This window comes from Diceros bicornis, chromosome 11 (assembly GCF_020826845.1).
Source record: "Diceros bicornis minor isolate mBicDic1 chromosome 11, mDicBic1.mat.cur, whole genome shotgun sequence".
NCBI classification, from domain to species: Eukaryota; Metazoa; Chordata; class Mammalia; order Perissodactyla; family Rhinocerotidae; genus Diceros; species Diceros bicornis.
The window spans coordinates 21,303,534-21,320,921 of NC_080750.1; the positions used below are offsets into that span (position 1 = coordinate 21,303,534).

The window sequence follows — 17,388 nt, forward strand, 5'->3', positions numbered from 1 at the left end:
GTTCCTGCTACTAGACATGAAAAGAGTTGGAAAGATAGGCTGTAGCTAAACTCCTTAGAATTGTTAAAATCTTCTGCAATTCTCTTCCAGGACAAACCTCCACATTGAGGAGAAGCTGCAGGACAAAGAATCCAAATTAAACAGGTGTGGGCATGAGACAATGGAAAAAAGGTCCAGAATAAAGCCAAGAGCTCTCAGCAAGTACAAGGTGATATTTTTATTCACATCAAGAATAGAAACATACAACAGAACACAGAACTCAACAAATGTACAAAACTCATTCTTTCAAGATCACATGGAACATTTAAAACTGATAATTTGCTGGCAATACAGCAAGTTTCAACAAGTTTCTAACTACTGAAGCCAAAGAGAGCATGTTATCTGACAACAGTACAATTAAGCTAGAATCAAAAAGTAAAGAGAAAATCTCCATAAATTTTGAAGTTAAGAAATTACTTTTCAATAACCCATGGGTCTCTGGAGGAATTAAAAAACAAATTTGAAAGTATTTTAAACTGAATGATAGTGAAAATGTAATACCTGGAAATTTGCTTAAAGCAAAATGTATAGCTTTAATGGCATACACTAGAAAGAAAGGCCAGAGTCAAGGAACAAGTCGATCCCAAAAAGTCAGAAAAAGAACAGCAAATTAAACCCAAAGAGAGTCAAGTGAAGGAAATAATAAAGATAATTTATCCCCCCAAAGAAATAGAAAATAAACACACGAAAAAGAGGATCAACAAATACAATTATCTCAAAAATTATAGAAAAAGTATCTAATGAAATTCAAGATATAGTCATGATAAAGCCTTAGGAATACAGGAATAGAAAGGAATTTCCTTAATATGATAATAAATTCATACATAAATGCACTTAAGGGGGAAAATGTTGAAAACTTTCCCTTGGAAATTGGGAATGACACAATGATAAATTGTCTTGACATTTATTCAGACCCTACTGGAGGTCTAAGTTAACACAATCAGGCAAGTAAAAGAAATAAAAGGTATAAAGATTGAAAAGGAAGAAAAAATGTCATTATCCATAGTTATGAGTATGTGGGAAATCCAAAAGAACACACAGATAAATTCTTAGAATCAATCATTAATTTTAGCAAGGTTGTTGGATATAAGGTCAATATACAAAAATTAATTATATTTCTATATACAGGCAACACAAAGTTAGAAAATAATAAAAGATGTCATTTACAATACCATCAAAAATATCAATGTCTAGGAATAAATCTAACAAAAGATGTATAAGATTACTGCACAGAAAACTATGAAACAGTCAGGAGAGAAATTAAAGACCTAAATAAAGTGGAGAGAGATACTGATGGTTTACAGGAGTTAGTATTGTAAAGGCGTCAATTCTCCCCAAATTGATCTATAGATTCAATGCAATCCCAATTAATACTCCAAAAGAGGATAGATATTGCAGAAATTTAAAAGTTGATTCTAAAATATAGGTGGAAATGCAACAAGAATAGCTAAGATATCTTTGCAAAAGAAGAAAAGAAGGAAGGACTTGCTCTATCAAATATCAAGATTTATTAGAAAGTTACAGTCATTTAGATAGTGTGATAGTCATATAAGAATAAACAAAATTGACCAACGGAAGAGAATATACTCATGTGTACATGGGGACTTGAATTAAGATCAAAGGGGCATGCCAGAGCAGTGAGAGGGAAAGGATAATCTTTTTGTAAGTGGTTCTGGGTCAACTGGATATCCTCATGGAAACAAATAAAACATCATCCATAAAAATTAATTTGATGTGAAATGAAGATATAATTGTGAATGCCAAAATAATAAATTCTAGACAAGAACAAAGAGAATATCTTTACAAACTTAGGGTAGGGAAAGATTTTTTAATCAGAATACAAAAAGCACCAACCATAAAAGAAAAAAACGGATAAACTTGACCACATTAAAATTAAGAACTTCTGTTCATAGAAAAACAAATGTTAAGAGAGTAAAAATGCAAGCCACAACATGAAGATATTTCTAACACATATAACCACCAAACAGCTTGTATCTAGAATATACAAAAAACTTATATGAATTAAAGGCAGACAATCCTATAGCAAAGGGGTATGAAAACTTGAATGGGCACTTCACAAAAAGGTTACCCAGGTGGTCAATAAACATAGAGAAGCTGCTCCACCTCATTAGGCATCAGGAAAATACAAATTAAAATTACAATAAAATAAAGAGCTAAAATTAAAAAACAAATGGTGACAATGTGGAATAAAGAAAACTCCCATACTCTGCTGGTGGGAGTGTAAAGTAGTGCAACTTTAAAATTAAACATACACATAATTCCTAGGAATTATGCATGAGCAAATATACATATATAGGCAATACATATTAACTACATATACATATAAATTTTAAAAGTCTATATAATGTACATACACATAGTGTATACATTCTATGTTGGGAACTTCAGATAATAGTTTCTTCCTTGAAAGTACACATAATTTAGTGGAGAAATATGGCAGACATATGTGATTCTGATAAAGAAACAAGAAATTATGGAATAGTAATAACGTAAATGGTTTTTAACTCTTTATTGAGTTTAAAAGGAATTATCCACAATTTTTTATTGTTACCCTCAGAAATTTTAAGACACTTATTTGACACATAGTACCAAAATTTTACCACCACTACGGGATCTGGTTTCTGCCTATTACACTTCTTCCCTATCAGTCTTAAAAGGAGGTTGGAGTTATGGCCACGGGTATAATAATTCCGATATAAACTACCGCTTTTTTCTACTGATAGGGTTTTCAAATAAGAAAAAACACTAAATCTGAGTTCTCAGTGATTAAAATAGATTAGAAGTCAACTGTGGATTAATAATGAGGGAAACACATTCACTCTTCACAAGATTGACTTTAATCTGGAGAAAAAAAATTTTTTTTTTAATTGCTGAGGAATATTCGCCCTGAGCTAACATCTGTCGCCAATCTTCCTCTTTTTTCACTAAAGGAAGATTAGTCCTGAACTAACATCTGTGCCAATCTTCCTCTATTTTATATGTGGGTTGCCATCACAGCATGGCTGACAAGTGGTGTAGGTCAGCGTCCAGGATCTGAACCCGAGAACTCAGGCTGCCGAAGTGGAGCATGCTGAACTTAAACATTAAGCCAGGGGGCCAGCCCCTGGAGAAAATTTTAATATAACTTAAATCTACTATTTCCGTTATACATTCAACAAGTACTTATCTCACTGTTGTTTAATTTGCATTTTCTGGATTACTGATGAGATTGATATCTTTTCATATTTTTAGTAGTTCTTCAGGTTTTATTTTTTGTAAATGGCATAGTCATATTCTTTAACTATTTTTCTATTAGTGTGAATGTATATTTGTTTGTAAAAGATCTTTCTAAATTCTGGATGCTAATAAACTCTTGGTTATATTTCTTGGTTATATATACTCCCCTTCTGTAGTGGGGCTAGTCATTTATTGATGAAAACTTTCATGATACCCAAGTTTTTATTTCTAATGTAGTCTATTCACATATCTTTTCTTCCAGTCAAAAATGTTTGTGTCTGTTGAAGAAACCTTCCCCTATCCTAAGATCATAAAGACGCCCTCTTAAATTTTTTTCTGAAAGTCTAAAGAGAATTTATTCCTTCAATCAACCTGGAAATGATTTTTCTATGTGGTGTGGAAAAGGTACCTTTATTATTTTTTCTTTCCTATTTTGATATCCAATTATCCTAGCACCATTTGCTGGATAGTCTATCCTTTTCCCACTGATTTGTCTGTTCTTTCAGATAACAAGTGATTGTGTATATATGTATCTTTTTTCTGCTCATTTATCCCACTGATCTATGTATTTATCAATCTATCAATATAATAATGACTTAATAATTGGATATTTATAATAAGACTTAAAAGCCGTTAAAATGCAATTTCTCACCTTGATGTTCTTTAAAACTCTCTTTGCTCTTCTTAGCTCTTCCACATAGATCTTAGAACCATGTTGTCAAAACTAAGTTTAGGATTGCATTGAATCTACCCATTAATTTGCGGGAGAATTGACATATTTACTATATTGAGTGTTCTAGTCCATAAATTTGATATATTCCGCAGTAATCTAGGTCTTCTTTTACAAACTCAAAAATTTTCTAATGCTAACTATCTTTCCATTGCCAGGATGAACCCAAAATGAAAACGGTTGTCTGTATATCTATATATCTACACACCACACAAACACACTCATTGCTGGATTTGATTTACTAATATTTTACTTAGGATTTTAGTTGCTATGTGCATAAGTGAAACAGGCCTATAATTTTTTTTTCTTGCAAGTGTCTTTGTTGGGTAGGAATAGACATTGAAACTAGACTGCCTGGGTTCAAATCAGCTCAGTCACTTATTATGAGTTAACCTTGAATTTGTGGTGGCATTTATCCAGAGGGTTGAGATTTTATCTATGGTTATTGAACAGTTGGGAAGGAGAACTATAAAGGCAAACTAAACAACTGATCTAGGGGTGAGGTATTACTGGGCATGTGCTACAGAAAAGCAGGGGCATAATCATATTAAGATTACTGAGAAGTGGGCATTCGAACTAATGCGCAATGGGTATAGCCTGTGTAAGTAGTAAAAACAAGCTGGGAAGGAGTTACAAAATGGAAGAAAATGAGTTCAAAGAATAGAGGTCCTGATGAAGTCAAAGAAGAGTTATAGTGGGAGTAAGATACTTGTGTTTAAGATTCCAAAAGTAGGGCAACTTGAAACGGACTTCTGCTTATGTCCAAGATGAAGTAACAAGGACCACCTTGCCGCCAGGCACTACCAAAAAACAAATAAATAAATGAAATAATCATTTGCAAGACACCAGACATCAGACAAGGATGATGAGAGAGACAAAACAAATGAGATGAGCCCTATGATTGCCCCAGCTAAATGACGTGAGAGACTTTCCAGGCCATGGTACAAGGAGGGAAAATGCAGGTAGAGATTAGCAGACTCTCTGAGTTAAGGAGATGGAGCTGAGAGTCAGTGGAGACCAAGCGAACTAGAATTGGCACGACAAAGTATGGGAGAGAAAACTGCACAGTGAGAGAACTCTGGATATATGAGATCTGCAGAGGGTCTCTCATGAGTACACAACAGAGTACTGAATAGCTCTTTATCTATTAAAGAAACTGATTTTGTAGTTTAAAATATTTCCACAAAAAAAAAAACACTAGGTCTAACTGGCTTTACTGGTAAATTCTACCAAACATTTAAGGAAGAAATAATACCAACTCTACACAAATTCTTCCAGAAAATTGAAGAGAAGAAAATATTTTCCAAGTAGTTCTATGAGGCCAGCACCACCTAATACCAAAATCAGACAAAGACACTAGAAGGGGAAAAAAAAGCTTTATGAACATACAATGTTAAAATTTTAAGCAAACATTTAGAAAATCAAATCTAACAATACATAAAAAGGATAATACATGACCAAGAGGAGTTTATCCCAAAAAGGTAAGGCAGGTTTAACATCTGAAAATTAATCAAAGTAAATCACCCTATTAACAAACTAAAAATAAAAAAAAAACTGATCATTTCAATAAATTCAGAAAAAGCATTTGAAAAAAAAAATCCAATATCCACTCCGATAAAAACACGCAGGGAACTAGGAATAGAAAGGAACATTCTCAATCTATTAAGAACATCTATGAAAAACCTACAGCTAGTAGCATACTTAATTCTGAAAGACAGATGTTTTCTCCCTAAAATCAGGAACAAGACAAGGATGTCCACTCTAACCACTTTTGTTCAAGAAGTTCTATACTGTAAGTTCTAGCCAGTGCAATAAGGCAAGAAAATGAAATAAAAGGCATCCAAATTGGAAAGGAAGAAGTAAAACTACCTTTATTTACAGATGAAAAAAATCATCTATGTAGAAAATCTAATGGAATCCACAAAAAAACCTGCTAGAATGAGTTTAGAAAGATTGCAGGGTACAATATGCAAAAAAAAAAAAAATTGTATTTCTACATACCAGCAATGATAAATCAGAAATTGAGAGTAAAAGAAAAATACCATTTACTATAAACTGCAATACATAGGGATAAATCTGACAAAAGAAGTGTAAAACCTATATACGAAAAACTACAAAATATTGCTGAGAGAAATTAAAGAAGATATATATCAATTGAGAGATATACCATTTCATTGGTCAGAGGACTCAATATCATTAAGGTACGAATTCTACACAAATTGATCAATAGATTCAATGCAATGCCCATCAAAATCTCAGCATCTTTTTTTGATGAAATTGACAAGCTGACTCAAAAATTCATATGGAAGTGCAAAGGACCTAGGACAGCCAAAACAACTGCGAAAAAGAACAAATTTGAAGGGCTAACACTATCTGATTTTAAGACTTATTATAAAGCTGCAATAATCAAGACATTGGGACATTGGTGTTCAGATAGACAAACAGATAAATGGAACAGAATAGAGTCCAGAAATGGACCTATTCAAATCTGACAACTGATTTTTAATAAAGGTGCATAGGTAATTCAAGGGAGAAAGGACAGTCTTTTTAATTGGGCATCCGTATGCAAAAAAGTGAAATTTGCCCCTTATCTTGCACATTATACAAAATTTAACTCAAAATCGATCATAGATCTAAATGTAAAATCTAAAACTACAAAACTTCTTGAATAAAATCTTTGCAGCCTTGGGTTAGACAAAGATTTCTTAGATATGACACATCCATAAAAGAAAAAACTGATAAATTGAACATCACCAAATTTACAAACTCCTGCTCTGTGACAGACACTGTCAAGAAAATGAAAAGAAAAAATGAGTCTATCCGCACCACCCATAACCCTCCCTACAAGAATGAATTCTTCACTCCTTAGCTTAATTATAGGAGTCCCTCTTTGAACAGGTCCCTAAGGACTATCAGATTTCCCTTCTCAGATGGAGGTGGTAGAATGGCGTACTGCAAAAATGCTAGAAGTTTACTAGAAGTCTGGTTGGGTGTGGAATTGCCTGTGGTTATGATGCGCAAAGCTGATGCTTTATCAGAAGGGTTGCCAGTTGAGAAGCACCAAATCAAATTGTCTGGAGCTCGGCTACCAAATCCAAATGGAACAAATGAAAAGAGGCAATCAAGATCAACGGAAGTCAAAGTAGAGAAGGTCAAAGGTAGGTGAGAGAAGGGCAAGCCATCTATATTTACCTGAGCTGGTGTTTAGGTGGTTCACCTAATGAGGTAACCGACCAGCTGTTACCGGCATGCTAGGTCCAGTTAAAGGAAAAAAGGGGAGGGTCACAGACATCCAACACTCATTCTCATCTCTTCATGCAAACCCTACATTCCATGCTCCAATATCCTGAATAAGCACTGTCATTTCAAGCCTCTGAGCCTTCGCTGCTTCTGCTCCCTCTGTCTGAGATTCCCTTCTCTCTCTCCACTTGTCTTCCAATTAACTACCACTCATTTTTCAAGAAATAATTTACTATGTTTCTATTGTTCCAACACTCTGATTTGGACTTCAATTTTATCTAAGAATTCTGGCTGGCTTATTTCTCTCTAAAACTCATCATTTCTGACGGCCTCAGGTACTCTTCCCACCCCAACCATATCCCTCATCACCCAACTCTTGAGCCACACCACTCAGACTGCAGTCAGCTAATCCTCCTTATGGGGTGGGGGATATTCCCACTTCAAACCTGAGAAATAATGCTAACGTTAATGCTATCATTAACGATTTTGGATAACATATAGTGTGCACTTAATATGGTCTAGACACCATGCTAAATGCTTTATTTGCATCATCTCATTTAATCCTCACAACAACTCTAAGAGGGTTATTGTGTTATTCTACCCATTTTACAAAGGAGAAAACTGAGGCACAGAGAAGCTAAGTAACTTGCCCAAGGTCAAACACTTGGAAAGAGATAGGGCTAGGATATGAGCCCAGACAGACTGAATCCAGAGGTTGACTTCTTAACCACTGATCTATAATGTTTCCAAAATGGAACTTACCACTTTTTTCCTAACTTTCCTGTTGCTCAAGCCAAAAACTGAAGTTGCCCTCTACCTTTCATTCAGATCCCCTAATCTCCAATCTCATTATACCTACCTTAGTTCACTTTTTACCAGGATGATAACAATAGTCATCTAACTGCACTCTGCTGTAATGCACATTCCTCCTAACAGCCATACCGGACTTTCCAAATCACAATTTGATCATGTCACTCAACTGAATTCCTTCCAGTGGTTCCTATAATCTGTGCAATGGTCCAAACTCCTTAACCACATAGCAGACAAGGCCCCTCATCATCTAGTCCTGTTCTTCCCTTTCAGCTACACCTGCCATTTGCCTACATAAATAAACCATATTCCACTCAAGCCAACCTTCCTGCAAGTCTTGAACAAAGCATATTCCTAATCCTCTCAATGCTACAAATACTATTCTATTTGGGATGCCTACAAAGTTCTTTATCTAGTAAATTTATATTAGTACTTCAAGTTTCAGCCCAAACAGCACCTTCCTTGACCATAGTTAATAATAATCTTGTAACAGGTAATACTTGTTTAGCACTATACGTCAGAAACTATTCTAAATCCTTTACATATTTTAATACTCATTTAATCATTCCGACAACCCTATGAGGAAACCGAGGCAAAAGAGTCAGCAGTTGCTGCTACTTCAGTGATTTATGGAATTTATGTTTCCCTCCTCAAATTAAATTCTTGGAGAGTAGAACCATCCTCTTCATCTTTGTAGTAGCTATGTTTGTTTAGCCCCTGGCACATAACAGAAACAGGAGGCGCTCAATAAACATCTTTTGAACAAATGGCCAGAGCTGTGTTCTAACTGCAGGCTTGGAAACTCTTCCTTGCCATTAGTCCTCTAATTTATCCAGAGCACGCGAGGAGCATAACAAACATATTTAGTGTCTAGCAGAGTCCCATGTAACACGCTTAAGGAACCTACAAGTACTTACAAACAGCTCTGGTTAAAGTATATACACATCCTCATATATGCCACCAAGCTTTTTCTGCAGCTAACTTCTTTAAGTTTTTACAAATTTCCATGCAACCAACAGGCATTCAAAAAATATTAGTTGATCAACGATGACGACACTAAACATCACATATAAAAATTCTCGATAAAGAAATAAGGAGCTTACTTTGATCTCTCAGAAAGTCGATTTCTGTGGCCATTTCGATACAATTTTAGTTTGGAGCTTTCACCACCTTTACTTTCTTCAAAAAGACACAGAGCTTGCTGTGCGGGAAAACAAAACTAACGCAACGCTCCGGAGGTTGTCAAGCACTCGAACGGTGTAATCGGCATCCCACTCACGCCGCGTCAACAGCTCCGCCGCGCCTCCTTCTCCCGAGTCCCAGCCGACTCCCTCGCTCAGGCAAGAGACTTCAGATTTCAGGTTTGCTGGGGACCTGCCAAGTGAATTCTGATCCACGATCACCCAAATCCCAGTCGGGTGGGACGGGGACGCGAGTGGATACAGGCGTCCCGCGGGTCACTCGGGGTCGTGTCGGGCCACTTAGGAGAGCGCAGAGGAAGCCGGCGGGCAGCCTGGTGGCGGCGTCCTTCACGGAGCTGGGGGCGACTCCACGACAGCCGGGAAGCCCGGGGCCAAGAGCGGAAGTCCACTCGGCCCGCCCTGCGACTTTGAAACCGGTGCCCTGGACCGCTCCTTGGAGACGGTGACGCCGCCTGCGTCATCACGCTGGCGTCAGCGCTTACGTCATCGCGCTTCCTAGAGTCCTCGCACGCCATTGGCTATCTGTCAAGCGATGGGCGGAGCTGTGCGAGCCTGGATGACAGCGGTCTGAGCCGCCAGAGTGGCGGCGGACATGGTGGCAGCCATGCGCCTTTTTTTTTTTTAAAGAAACCCGAAAAATCTAAACGTAGGTAGGGATTAAATACATGTTTTAAATGCCCCCAGTATCTTTGATACCTAGCACTCCTGGACTGAGAGACCCCCCTGGTAGGTGAAAAGGATGTAAGGTTTGTGTGGCTAGGGGCAGAACCCAGACTGGCGTCTTCAGAATCCACCACCAAGGCTGTCCTGGAGGATTTCTGAGTGTGGATTTGGTAATCTCCAGAAGCTAAGTACGGTCCTGCCCCTCGTGGGTCTTTCGAGAAGGGAGACAGTTGTTGTTTAAATATTTGACTGTGTGGCAATAAGTCATGTGAGTAGAAGTACTCCAAAGATCCTGCAAATTCAGCAGGTATTTCTTTAAAGATAACTTTGCTTCCTCAAAAAGAAGGAAAAACAAAAGCTATATTTTTTGCAAGAAAAAATTAGGCAAAACTTTACATTTATGGATGGATAACAATTCCCATTTTAAAAAATTGATTTTGTCTGGATTTAAATCTTATTTTTTTTTAAAAACAGTTAACATTGGAGGAAATTTCAGTGCTAGCAATAAAAATGTTAACTTGAAGCTAGCCACTTGTTTTAGTGTTTTTAAATAGATTATATGTTTTTATGGATTGAAGTAGTTTCACTAAACAGACATGTCACAGATATAGCTTGATTTGGCTTTCTCTTTATGTTTAAGTTTTGTTGTCCTGTACTCATAATGTTATATAAATGAAGTAATGTTAGCAGAATGTATTAAGAAATTTTAGAAATGGGTCCAACTCTGTCCAGTTAGGTATTTAAAGTTCTGTTACGGGCTTTCTCCATACTCACTATTAAGAATGAGATGGTCTCTTCCTCCAAAGACTGGCTGTTAAATATGGAGGTATATCTAATAACCATAAAAAAATTTAATTTAGCTTTGAGTCAGTGATGATTGAACTTGATCTTGTTTTTAGTGACCATGAAGTTAACACAAAAACTTGTTGGAAGGAAAAATTGAATGTGCAAGCTCCAACTATTTTTACAAGGTCAGTGTATGACTTTTTCTTCAAGAACTTCTCACTGAGTCCCCAGGGACTTGCTGGTACCTTCTTCTATGTTTGAACCTTGTATATTGTCATATTGTGATTTAACTTGGCATCAAACAAGTACTTATAAACGTTAACTCTACATTTACACTAAAAGTTGATAGGATATATTGGTGTTGGCAAAAGCACAAATTACCTTCTGGATATAAATGATGAGTGGTCTTTGCATTGTATAAATTAAATATCTCAAATTGGAATTTTTATCTCTGTACTTGAATTATTTGGCTTATATGGTCAAGTTCAATATAAACTATAGTTTTGGGGATTGGGTTTTTTTTTTTTTTTGGTTACAAGATTTTACTCGTTGAATTTTTGAATTTCAATGGAGTATTTTCAAAATAATTTTCATCTTTAAGAAACAAAATTTTTATGATTCCACTTAAAGTATCCCCTCTAGTGTTTCTCGATTTTAAAGCTTCCCTTGTATTCTCTACCCACTCCCCCAAGGTAGGTACTTCCTTAGTACTTCATGCTTCTTCCTGCAGTCTCTATCATGTGGTTTTTGTAGTTTGTCTCCAGGCTCCATCGTAGTACCTGGAACCCAATAAGGACTCAATAAATATCTGATGAAGGAATTAATTTAATTAATTTAAGTTAAATGTATTTAAAGAATTCAGTGAATGTGCATGGAAGGTATCTATTAGTGTAATTGAGTATAAGGAATGAGAAGTGAGAGAAAAAAGTCTTAGTCTGTGTTTAACCGTTTTCTAGCCACTATTTCATATTTTTATATTAGATATATTTCTACAGTAAAGATAACCCTTGAAAATTGATAGATTTCACTAAAATGAATGTCTTCAATAAATTGACCTTGAGCCCCCAGTACTATGTGGAAAGGATCATGAAGAATACAAAGTTGGAAATTTAAGGTAGGGTCAAAACTGTACTTAACATTTTCTGATATAATTAAATGCCATAAAAAAAGTGATTTTTAAAAACTCTTAATAATTGTGTTTATTTTACCAGTCAAGAGAAGCATGGCCTAGAAACTGGAGCTCTATTTTTAAGCTTGTCTTTTTTTATTATTATAGTTTTTTTGTGTGTGAGGAAGATCAGCCCTGCGATAACATCCATGCCAATCCTTCTCTTTTTGCCGAGGAAGACTGGCCGTGGGCTAACATCCGTGCCCATCTTCCTCCATTTTATGTGGGATGCTGCCACGGCATGGCCTGACAAGCAGTGCGTAGGTGCGTCCCCGGAATCCGAACCCCCTCTGCCAGCCGAGGAGCTCACGCGCACTTAACCGCTATGTCACGGGGCCGGCCCCCTGTTATAATTTTTATAGTGAAAAAAACACATATGTAATCTACTGTCTTAAATTTTTAAGCGTACAAGACAGTATTGTTAATTATATGCACATTGTTGTACAGCAGGTCTCTAGAACTCTTTCATCTTGCATGACTGAAACTCTATACCTATTGAACAACAACTCCCCATTTCCCTCTCTCACCAAAAGTGATTTTTATAAACCAAAAATAATCATTTTGGTAAAACAAACACAAAAGCTGTTTTTCCCGCAAGGAAGTTTCTAAAAGTATGTTGTAAGCAGAATATATTTAGGCTGAACCATGTGAAATTGCCAATTTTCTGCAACTTAATGTGGTTTCACTTAATACTTTACCTGAAAATATTTGAATAATGGCAACACACCAATGTAATATCTGCTCTTGCATATTGGAAGAAAATGGTGGTAACTTAAAGATGTAGAATGTGCACACTATTCTCAAAGTAGCTACGAAGTTCAGGTGCAGTGACTCCTTGCTGAATTAAATGCACAGATCCTATAGAAGTTTTGGTAACTCCCAGCAACCAAAATACAGTGTGATTCTATTATTTGGAAATATTGTAGTTCTGTAAATTATTACCTTTTCTTGAGAAGTTCAAAACTTTACACATGATTATGTTATGAATTTATATCTAATCTTATGTAGAAATGATTAGTCCACACTGTCGGGTGAAAGAGATACTAAATGAAGGAAAATAGGTTGATAAATGCTGGAACTGCCAGGCTAGTTAAGACCGAACCAACCAGAACCATGTTGTATATCTCGAGAACACTTAACCAAACTTTGTGATCTCAAGGGGTCAGTTAGACTATCCTGTCTCATAGTCTAGTTTTGTATAAGAAAACAGCTTTGGAAACATGTAATTATAACAATTTAAACAGAATTTTTTTTTTAGGCAAACCTATATACTTTAATAATGAGCTAATCTTTTTTGAGTACTTACTATGTGCCAGGCACTGTTCTAAATGCGATATATATATATGTATATTCATTTAACCCTCACGAAAACCTTTTAAGGTAGGTGATATTTTAAAATCCTTTTTACAGTAACTGGCTGATGATCACAGTTGGAAAGTGCCTGAATTGGGATTTGAATCCAGGCACTCTGGTCCCAGCATCACAGTCGTTAACCGCCTCCCAGTAGTGTAATATAATTTACAGCTAGGGTAATATAATTTACAGCTAGTATAATATAATTTACACTTTTTGCTTATATAGCCAGTTAGCCTTTCATTGCATTAAGTGAATTATTGCTGTACATGTTCTATTGTAGTCTTAAGGATCTACAGTTAATTTTCAAATTGTTGCACAGTATTTATATTGCTGAGTTACCCTTCATTCTCCTCCTAGAAAAACTTCAGTGGAGTGATTAAAAGTCTTCAGATGTTCATCGGTGGTCCTTCAACATTTTTCTTTCCAGGAAAAGTCAGGTGTCTCTGCAGCAGTCTAAATCCCTCCGCCAGAACCTGTGGGCAGCTGGGCGGAGCCTAAGGCTGAGCCCGCTCCAGTGACCTCGGCAGAAAGGAGCCAGCAACTGCTGTACTGAGAAGACCTTGCCGGTCTGTGTTCTCTTCTTGTTACGCTTTCTCCACTCTCTCATTCCTTGTACCTTCGGCCAGGCTTGTCGTTTGGTTTTTCTCTGGTAACTTACTTTTCAGCTGCCTCCTGCTGCTGCACAGCTATTCTCACTTTCGGGCTGAGTTCCTCATTTCTCCGTTTCTCTTATAAATGGGTGGAAGTGGGGGTGGGGAAAGGATGCAAACTGAAAAGAAATAATTCTTGTAGAGAAACTAAAGAAAATTTCATGAATACAGGAATTTGGACACTTTCATTGCAAAACATTCTGTTGAAAAAACACCTCTTCTGTAACTTACTTCTTTTAACCTTTGTGCAATTTTTTTCCTTTGGGAGGCTCTTAATGCTCCCGGGTTCTGTCTCCTTTTTCTTCCTTCATTTCCTTTTAAAGGTCTTTCCATTGTGCAGGTACAAAAAAATTATTTTTTGACTTTTTTTGATGAAAGAGTAATGTGAAGAATAGAGGTTAAAATGTGAAAAAATACAGGTGAACAATAAACATTTTTTTAAGAAAGTATAAAGAGGCAACATTAAAATTCGATGATAGAATAGTGATCACTTGAATGAATATATTCCTTCAACAATATTCCTGATATTCATTCTGACTTTTTAGAAGCACACCATATATAATATAAAGGAGAGAAGAGGTGGACATCATACTCTTTGAGACCTAGCCTTAAATTGGACTTTAAAAACTATTTTTAAATTATTCATTTATTTTTGAATAGTAGTGCATGTCTATCATAGCATAAAATTCAAATAGGTTAAAAAAAAAAAAAAAGATACAGTTAAAAGTAAGTGTCCCTTCTTCCCCTATTTCAGGCAGATAATTCGCTCCGGAGAGGCAACCACTGGTTTCTTGTATATGCTTCCTGAAATACTGTATGCATTCACAAGCATATAAGCAAATAGTCTTCCTTTTTATTGAATAAATGCATACGTTTTCCACCTTGCTTTTTTTCACTTCATATACTTTAGAAGTATGTATAGAGCTGCCTCACTCTTTAACAGCTATGTAGTATTTCATTGTATAGTATAGCATAATTTCTCTACCAGTCTTCTACTGATGAGTATTGTAAGTTACTTACAATATTTTGTTATTCTAAACAATGTTGCAGTGAAATCTTTATACTTATGTCATTTTGAACATTTGCAGGTATAATAACTCCTAGAACTAGAATTGTTGAGTCAAAGGATATTTGCATTTTTTATTTTGATAAATATTGAGAGTTTGCTCTTGACAGAGGCTGTGCCAGTTATGCTCCAACAGCAAAATGTGATTGTTTTTCAGTGTCCTCGTTATCATAGCATGTTATCAAACTTTCTGATCCTTGACAATCTAAGTGAAAAATAGTAGTTTATTGTTGTTTTAGTTTGCATTTCTATCATTATAAGTGAGGTTGTAGATTTTGCATTTTCTTTCTGTGAGCTGGCTGTTCATATCTTTGTCCATTCTTCTGTTGGGATGTTGGTCTTTTCCTTATTGATTTCTAGGAGACTTTTAAACATTAAAGAATTAATTATTTGTCTAAATATGAGTTTCAGATATTTTTTCCCACACTATCGTTTGATTTTGTAGTGGTGGTCTTTTTTTGGTGGGGGTAGGCAGACTTCTGCTTTTAATTTTGTTATTTTTATGTAGACAAATGTATCGATCTTTTATGTCTTCTGGGTTTGGGGTTATATTTTAAAAGGCTACTCTGCTATAAGATCATCTTTAAAAATCCTTTTTTTTTCTTTCTTGATTTATGTGTTTAAATCTTTTTATTTGTTTGTTTGTTTTTGGTGAGGAAGATTGGCCCTGAGCTAACATCTGCACCAATCTTCCTCTATTTTATATGTGGGATGCCACCACAGCGTGGCTTGACAAGCGGTGTGCGGGGATCTGAACCTGCAAACCCTAGGTCTTCAAAGCAGGGTACGTGAACTTAACCACTACGCCACTGGGCTGCCCCCTATATGTTTAAATCTTCTATTCATTTAAAACTTAGTTTGGTATAGGAATCCAACTTTAATATTGTACATCAAAATGAACCAGTTGATAATGGACCTGGTTAGTTAGCTACATGAGCCCTGGCTGATGTGCTACATGAGAATCATCCCCAACTCCCCATAGACTTCTTATATTTTATTTCCCCAGAGCATGTTATGGTGCGTGAAACAAAGTGAGTGGCTAATAAACCTTTGATAAACTAAATTGAAAGGAAATTTCTAGCTAGGATATGTCATCTTTGTTATTTGCCATTGTTTTGGTATGTAGTATTGAAAGAGATGATGATACCATTAACACGGTTGATTTCTCCTGCACAAAACCTTAGAATCATGAAATTTTAGATCCAGAGACTAGAACAATTATTCACTCAACAAATAAATAATGAGTTCCTATCACTTACAGGCATTCTACTTGGGGACAGGGAGACAATAAACAAATATGTCACTCGGTGTAAGTGCTGTGAATCAAAATGGAGCAGTGTACCTGCAATAGAGAATGACAGGGAGTGGAGAGCTTCAGGGATGCACACTGCCCAGGTCGTGAAGGACATTGACAATTGAATTGTCTCTACTTCATATGAGCACATGTCCAAACAAAGAAATTGAAAGGTGGTGGGGGTTAAGCCCCGGGAGAGAGTCATAAGTATCCCTAGGGAGTTGAAAGGAGACTCTGTTGTCTGTGTCTAGGTCCATGTTATCTTTAGATTAGATTGTAAACTAGTGGGCAGGACTATACTTCTTAGGTTAATTTTGTTATAAACATTATGCACACTTAGATTGACATGAGTGTTCTTTAAGGAAATTGATAAATTTGTTGTTCTGATAAGAAGCTAAGGTCATTTTATGCAATTAAAGCCAAAATTATATTCTGCCCTTGGACATGTCAGCCATGGCACGCCTCCCTGCTAGTGGAAGTCTGGTCAATATTTCTTGCAGTAATTTTCAAACAATGCTCAAAGAAATCTCAGGGGAAAAGGCAGAAGGAACCAGTAGAAACACTTGGGGTACTGCTACCTTATACTCTCAACAAGAGTTGCTCTGCTTTTATCTTTTATTTCTTCTTATCTTCCAGGAAAGATTACATTTTGAAGTAATTTGAAACCAAAAAGTATACATCACTCTGACTATGAGACCCACCATGTGTGCATGGACGTGAGAAGCCACTTTTAGGAGCATATCACTAGATATGGTTTAATTCCATTTAGACATAGAGATGACTGCCTGAAAGAGCTGAAAGTTGAAAATTCCCTAGTGGAAACCCATTGACTAGGATAGGGACCCGTTTAATGTGTGCAGCATTTTTGCAGATATGATGGTTGTGTGGAGAATGAGTGAATCTGCCAAAACTTCCTAGTTGCTGAGCTATATTTTGCCAGAATTAACAAGAATTCTGAAGCTCCGTGTTAGGAGAATAGCATATTCTCTCAGCATATTGGTGTCAGAATCAGATTTAATCAGCATTTCTAACATCTTGATTTATTCTTATTTCTTCCTATATGCTGCAAGAGGGTACTTACTAGTACCAAAATTTGGGGTAGAGGGTTATACATTTTTTTTTGAAGAATCTGTCTTGATATTTTAGC

At 36.2% G+C, this 17,388-nt stretch overlaps 2 protein-coding genes across 6 annotated transcripts in view; one reads left to right on the forward strand and one right to left on the reverse strand.

Moving 5' to 3' along the window:
* SCLT1 (sodium channel and clathrin linker 1) overlaps positions 1-9,656 on the reverse strand; it is a 169,962-nt gene extending 160,306 nt beyond the window's left edge. For both annotated transcript variants that reach the window (XR_009221541.1, XM_058550061.1), the window contains exon 1: positions 9,160-9,656. Coding sequence is in view for 1 of the 2 variants with exons in the window: in XM_058550061.1 (XP_058406044.1) it covers positions 9,160-9,193 (34 nt within the window). In the remaining variant the exon portion in view is untranslated. The remainder of the gene's footprint in view (positions 1-9,159) is intronic.
* Positions 9,657-9,989: 333 nt separating this feature from the next.
* C11H4orf33 (chromosome 11 C4orf33 homolog) overlaps positions 9,990-17,388 on the forward strand; it is a 31,097-nt gene continuing 23,698 nt past the window's right edge. For 2 of the 4 annotated variants that reach the window (XM_058550065.1, XM_058550062.1), the window contains exons 1-2: positions 10,767-10,892; positions 13,659-13,797. The gene's annotated coding sequence lies outside the window, so the exon portion shown is untranslated. Of the gene's footprint in view, positions 10,110-10,766; positions 10,893-13,588; positions 13,798-17,388 lie in introns of those variants that run through there. The other 2 variants (XM_058550063.1, XM_058550064.1) reach the window with 2 other exon arrangements.